The 6,168-nt window shown below is 53.1% G+C and overlaps 1 protein-coding gene across 3 annotated transcripts in view; it reads left to right on the top strand.

The window, feature by feature from the left end:
- The window catches only part of RPL38 (ribosomal protein L38), a 4,531-nt gene extending 718 nt beyond the window's left edge, over positions 1-3,813 (top strand). For all 3 annotated transcript variants that reach the window (XM_014525265.2, XM_014525266.2, XM_014525267.2), the window contains exons 4-5: positions 2,120-2,242; positions 3,731-3,813. In XM_014525265.2, coding sequence (XP_014380751.1) covers positions 2,120-2,242; positions 3,731-3,756 — 149 coding nt within the window. In that variant the 3' untranslated portion in view covers positions 3,757-3,813. The remainder of the gene's footprint in view (positions 1-2,119; positions 2,243-3,730) is intronic.
- The last annotated feature ends 2,355 nt before the right edge of the window (positions 3,814-6,168 follow it).

Raw genomic sequence — 6,168 nt, 5'->3', positions numbered from 1 at the left:
TCTCGCGGTTTGGCCTGCACGGCGCTGCTCTGCCCGCGCACAACTGCACAGTCGCACCCGCGTGTGCAGTGCTGGCCGGGACTGCTGCGCTTACACCACCAGGAGTTGCACGGAGCGTCCCATTGGCTGACAAATAGCTCCGTCCTGGTCCCAGTGGGGGAACCCAACCTGATTTGGGTGCGGGTGTGGTTCTATGCTGCCAGCCCCACGTGAACAAGCCCTGGGGCTCTTCTGGCACAAGTGTGTGGGGCGATAGCATGTATAGCGAAGAGAGGCTGCTCCTTTATGCTCCACGTAATGATTTCACAGCGGGTCGGGTGTAACCTCGACTACTCGGCCTCGTCCGCAAGCTGAGAGCGTGAGTCGAGCCTGCTGCTTGCGGCAGTCTGGCTTGGATACGGCCCTCCAGGCGAACCCGAACGCTTGTTTGAAGGAGAGCCGGAGGGCTGAGAGCTCTTTGCCGAGGACACGTGTAGCGATTATGACGCGTGCTCCTAAAAGCAGAGTTGCTTCTATCCTGTCGTTCACTTGCAGGATTCGATGCCAACGGCGCAGCATGATTGCTGCTGCTTTCTGGTTTGGGATTAGGCAGACAGCGGAGGATAAGAGTAATTTGCAAATGTGGCTTTACCTTCCATTGAAGCTCTTAAGTATTGCAGGCAGGGTTTGGGGGGGTGTCTTGGACTTCTTAACTGCTAACTCGATTGCACTTTGCCTGAATTTGCTGTCTTAAGTGCCACCTGTAGCCGTAAGATGACTATGATTAGAGAAAATTACATTTCTCCTCGTCTTACGTGCATCTAGTGCTGTGAGTGTTGTGCATTTTGGCAGTCAGAGGAGGGAAATGTCTTGATAGGAAGATGTAGTGTGTTTGTACCACCACTGGTGCTGGGCAGGGGGTGGGCATAGTACTTGAAATGCCTTCAAAGCTGACCGTATCTTTTGGGGAAAAAAGCACATCTTTGCTTTCAGCCCATTCTGGGTTTTCTGAAGCTCCACCAGGCTTTGGACTACTGAATGGCTTGGACCATCCAGGCTCCCAGGCAGGAAGCTGAGATCTGCCGTGGTCTGAAGGAGCAATCTAGCTAAGTTGGTCGCAATGTAGATTTAAAGCATCCCCCGTGTCCTTGCAGGGCTCCAGGGGCCGCATGTAAAACATGCTTAAAGCTCCAGCACTATTATTGATGTGCAGGGGAGCTCGTAACAGTAAATACGCCTTCCCAACCCAGTTGTTGTCCTCCACTGGGATTTGTGGCATCGTAAATCGCGGCTGTTTGTTAGTGTAAGTTTGGCGTTAAAGAGAAAATTGCCTGAAATATATGGCTGTTGTTTCAGAGCAAGCCTCTTGCGGGTAAGCCCAGCGACTGGCTTTGGCTGCAGCCTTTGCTATCAGCAGGTGTCTTTGTGGTACAGTGGGGTAGGGCCATAAGGGTGAGATGGGGTTTAAACTCTGCTGTGCCCTAGTACATAGATCATAGAAATTAAGGGCTGGAAGGGAGCTCGAAAGATTGTCATCCAACCCCTCTGCTCTGGGCAGGAATACTGTTTAATTCAGATGATCCCAGCAAGGTGTCTGTCCAGACCCTGAAGACTTCCAAGGCTGGGGACTGTACCACCGCCTTGGGAAGTCTAGTCCAGATTCTGGTCACCCTTACTGCAAAGGAGTTCTGCCATCCAACTTGAACCATCTTCTAGCAGTTTATGGCCATTGCTCCTTGTCCTTCCCTGGGGCGCCCTAGCGAGCAGTTTTTCTCCCAGCTCCTGATATTCACCCCTTACATACTTACAAATGACCACCAAGTCCTCCCTCAGTCTTGTCTTCCCCAGGCTGAACAGTCCCAGATCTCTACTTAATCTTTCTTCATAAGGTTTGTTCTGCAGGCTCTTAATCAGTCTTGTGGCCCTTCTCTGGACCCTTTCAAGGTTCTCCAAGTTTTTTCTGAAGTGCGGTGCCCAGAACTGGTCACAGTACTCCAGCTGGGGTCCCACCAGCACTGAGTAGAGAGGAAAGATCACTTCCTTGCCCCTGAATGATGGGGAGGGGAGGCCTGGTTAAAGGCCTCAGTGTGTGTGCACGTGTCACCCCAGTGATGCCAACCTCAATTTCTTCCCACTGCAGCCGTCAAGATCAAGAAGAATAAGGACAACGTGAAGTTCAAGGTGCGCTGCAGCCGGTACCTGTACACCCTGGTTATCACAGACAAAGAGAAGGCTGAGAAGCTCAAGCAGTCCCTGCCCCCAGGTAACTAAGGCTGAGGGAGTACCATACTCTTAAGAGGAGGATGTGGTAAGGAGTTTCCTCTGGCGGCTGAATCAAGGGTGTCTTTCAGTGATGCTCTGGAGGACTTTGCTGCTGGGGCTGGGGAGAATACGGCTTGAAGCTCTCTCTGAGCAATGCTAGCACCTTCCTGGGCTGATGAAGTTGCCCAGGAGCCTGGGTGGGCTGTCAGGCAGTGTTAGTGTGGAGCTTGTAACAGGTGCCTTCCTAGTTACTCCCCTGGCTCTTCTGTATCCGTAGGCTGTGAGCATTCAAAACACTCCCGGTCATGAAGTGTTCCCTGCCATAGCCTGTTCTTCTAGCTGCTTATTCCTGCATCATGCAGTATCCCTGAGACCCTGTGAACCTGCTGCTCCTGCCCATCTCCTTCCTGGACAATTCTCCAGGGCAAAGAGCTAAGGGTCTGCTGTTAGCCCAAGAGCAGTGCTGTTGGGGGTGTCCTGGTCATGGCATCCTAGAAAAACAGGTCTGGCAGGGCAGGACACTGAAGAGACTGTTTTGTCTGGGTCCTTGCTCGGGGCAGGAGCAGCCGGCATCGAACTGATGTTGAAGACCTGGGACAGAGCTCCCCTGGTAACATTGTGGTGCTGCACCCTTCCCCCAGCATTGACTCCATGTGTTTTAATGCATTGGAAATGGTGCTGCCAGGAAACACTGAGAGAAATCAGAAGGGGGCTGAAATGAGGCTGGCCCTAGGGTAGTTACGGAAAGGAGTGGCTTCCTGTTAGACTGAATAAGATGATGATCTGGGTTAATGTGGGCCAACCACAGCAGTAATGTGCTGGAATAGCAGCCAAAGGCAAGGTGGGCATCATCCCTGAAGATGAAATAACGGGCCAAGGGAGAGTGTGGGTTGTTGTGTTGGCCTCCCCCAGAAGTCCCGGGTGTCCTGCATGTGGCTGGAAGCAGCACACTGAGCTGCAACCTTGCCCAGTAGGAAGCAGCAGCCTCCCCTTCCCTCCTGGTAGGAAGGAGGTCTCAAAATGATGGCGGCAGATCTGAGGAGGGGGATGATTTCCTTCTTGACCCAGCCTGTGCCCTGCCCTGAGATGCTGCTTAGCAATGGAGCTGTAGAGAGCATTGAAGCACCCTTTGCTTGACAGCGGGATCAGCACTGAGTGCCCCAGGCCTGTGGCACTCAAATTGGGCAAGGGGCGGTACGTAGACCTGCTGTCTCTTATGGCCAGGGAGCAGAGATGGATGTGCAGTGCCCTGGAGCCAGTGCTGCTGCATTGAATGCTATTTGTGGGTGTGCGGCTGCAGTCTTCATGACCCTGAAGTCTTGAGGAAGATGGAGAAACCCGCTCCCGTCCTTGCTCTGGACTGCTAATAGCCTCAGCAGCCTGCCTCCAGGGTGCAGGGTACTGTTCCTTTTGCAGCCAGCCAAGCAGCAGTAATGAGAGCTGAATTTGTCCCTTGAGCATCTCACCCTTTCCCTCTCCTCCTCCGCAGGTCTGGCTGTGAAGGAGCTGAAGTGAACTGGATGCACCCGGCCTTTTCATATGTATTAATAAAAAAAATAAAAAAAAAGCAAACTCTTCTTGCATGTCGGGCTGGTCTTTCCTGCCAGATGCCTGAACCATAGCTATGCTCCTGCCCTCCACCCTGCTACCCATGCCATGACACACTGGCTCCCTGGAGTCTTCCTGGCCTGCAGTTCTGTGAAGTGGCAGCAGCATTGGAAGAGCTGGTATTGCAGGGCTGCTGACCCAAGAGGCATGGGTCAGGCTGGCCTGGCCCCGCTGTCCAGTCAGCTGATGTTCTGATCTGCTGCCATGTGTCCTGGGACTTGCTGTTCAGTAGAGCATCCTAGTGTGCCTAGCTTCTGCATCCCAGCTGGCAGGTGGGATGGAAACAAATAGGAATAGTGGGGAAGGTAGTTGAACCACTGGCTTGGGTTCTGCTGGGACTAGTTATGCTCCCTCCTAGTCAGATTGCACCTTTACTAGCCACAGGCTCTTTGCACCCCTGTGTGGAGGGGCGGGAAGGGTGACTGCCCAGGCCCCTACCATAGTAGGCCTGGCCTGGCCATGTAGCAGTAGGATCCCAGCCTGCAAGGAGGGTGCTGCTGCAGCAGTGCTTCAATAGTCCCAGGTGTCTCACCCATTTGAAGGCTACATGCTGCTTTCTAAGGAGCAGTTGGAGGACCTACAGCTCCATGAAACAGAAGCCAAGGTCCTTCTGCATCTTGGGTAACGCGCAGCCTTAACAGGGGACTAAGCACAGGGACAAAGCCTGCAGAACCACTTACCCTGTACCCAGCTCTGTCTTAGAGCTGCGATCCTCCTTTTGGCAGTGAGAGGTAGATCTGAGCACAATCCTGCCTGCCTGCCCCATGCAGACAGCCAGTGGGATTTTCAGGGACACAATTCAGCAAGGTGCCTCCGGTCCCCTGCTAATCAAAACTTAAGAATAGAAAGCAGATGTGCTAGCAAGGCCTGTGTTGAGGGGCTTTTAAACAAAGGTCCTATGAGTACTAGCCCCCGCCCTGGGCTGAGCCCCACCTCTCATGGAGGGAATACAAACATGTCCACGTTCAGCCAGCAAAGCCTCTTCATCTGTGCTGGTCTGCTGCTTCCAGGCAAACAGGCAACGGAGCCAAGTCAAATAGCTCTGCTGCCCTGGAGAGTCCCCTGCAGCAGTGAAGTAGCTGTGCCACGCTGGTACTAGGTTTGCTCAAGCCACTGAACCTTGTGTAATGTGATCTACAGGTCAGCCTTGAGGAGGATTCCAGGGTGCTTATCACAGCCAGTGCTGCAGCTGCTGAGACTTGGACATCCTTCCTGGCCTGGAATCAGCTGGGCATCAATTGGCACCACTGAGCAAACCCTGCGGGCAGCACACAAGCATGCATGGCAGTAATGCACACAAATTAATAGTACATAACCAGGGCAGGTTATGGAGAGCTGTGCTTTTCTCTTAACAGCCCTGGTCCAAGAGTTTGGTGCATCCATGTCTGTAGAGGCCTGGCTACATCCTTCCTTACTCACAGCACATAATTTACCAGCACAGGCTGGCTTGAGAGGCCATAAACAGGCGTGTTTCAAAGAGCAGGGAGCGAGCACAAAGGGCGTGCATGCACCTGCTGGGGCAGAAGGAGTGGAGCTTGGAGCTCTGCCATTAGACCTTTCTGTCCTGCTTGGCTCTTTGCTAAGTACAGAAGCTGCATCTAGATGACTGGCACAAATGGAGTGCAGATCTGGGGCTGTCCCAAGCTTCTGCTCAACTGCTGCACTAAATCTGTACGTAAGTAAAAGTCTTCTGAAAGCTTTCCTCTGTGAAGACCAGGAGCTTTCCCAAAGAGGGCATGGATGAGATCATTCTTTTCCCGAAAGATTTTTGCAGCGGAGCTGTTGCAAACCACCCCTACACCAAAACCGGTGGCCTTTCCCCAGCTTGGATATGGACCCAGCTCCCTGCATCTCCAGCTGGAGGGTTGGGTATTAATCATGTGTGCTTGAAAGGGCTATAAAGAGGCAACTCCATGAGGGAGACCAGTATTTCATGGAGGATTTACAGTGACACTAAGCCGCTAGGAAGCGTCCGTCTGGCGAGCCCCTGAGAAATGATGCATGGGACATTGTTACAGTCGCTATGCAAATGCAATGCGCTGTGTGAAATAGCCCAGCCCAGGGGATGCTGCTCATCAGGGTCCCTCAATGAACCATCTCGTTAGATGGCACTAGGGGAGCCGGGGCCCTTCAGCTGGGCTGGCGCTGGCCTGCCTTCCACTGGCAGCTTTGAAGGATGGTGTTATGGCACCGCTGATTCATTACATCAGCCCCGAGGCCATGACATCATGTGGTAAAAGCTGGGAATTTACGGGCTCTGTTAGGCGGTGGCGCAGGAAGCAATAAAAGCTGTGCAAGGCTCCGTGGTCCCCTGTGATT

The sequence above is a fragment of the Alligator sinensis genome, unplaced genomic scaffold (assembly GCF_000455745.1).
Source record: "Alligator sinensis unplaced genomic scaffold, ASM45574v1 scaffold1200_1, whole genome shotgun sequence".
NCBI lineage: Eukaryota > Metazoa > Chordata > Crocodylia > Alligatoridae > Alligator > Alligator sinensis.
The sequence above is the reverse complement of the archived record's forward strand: the minus strand, read 5'-3'. Positions and strand labels throughout refer to the sequence as shown.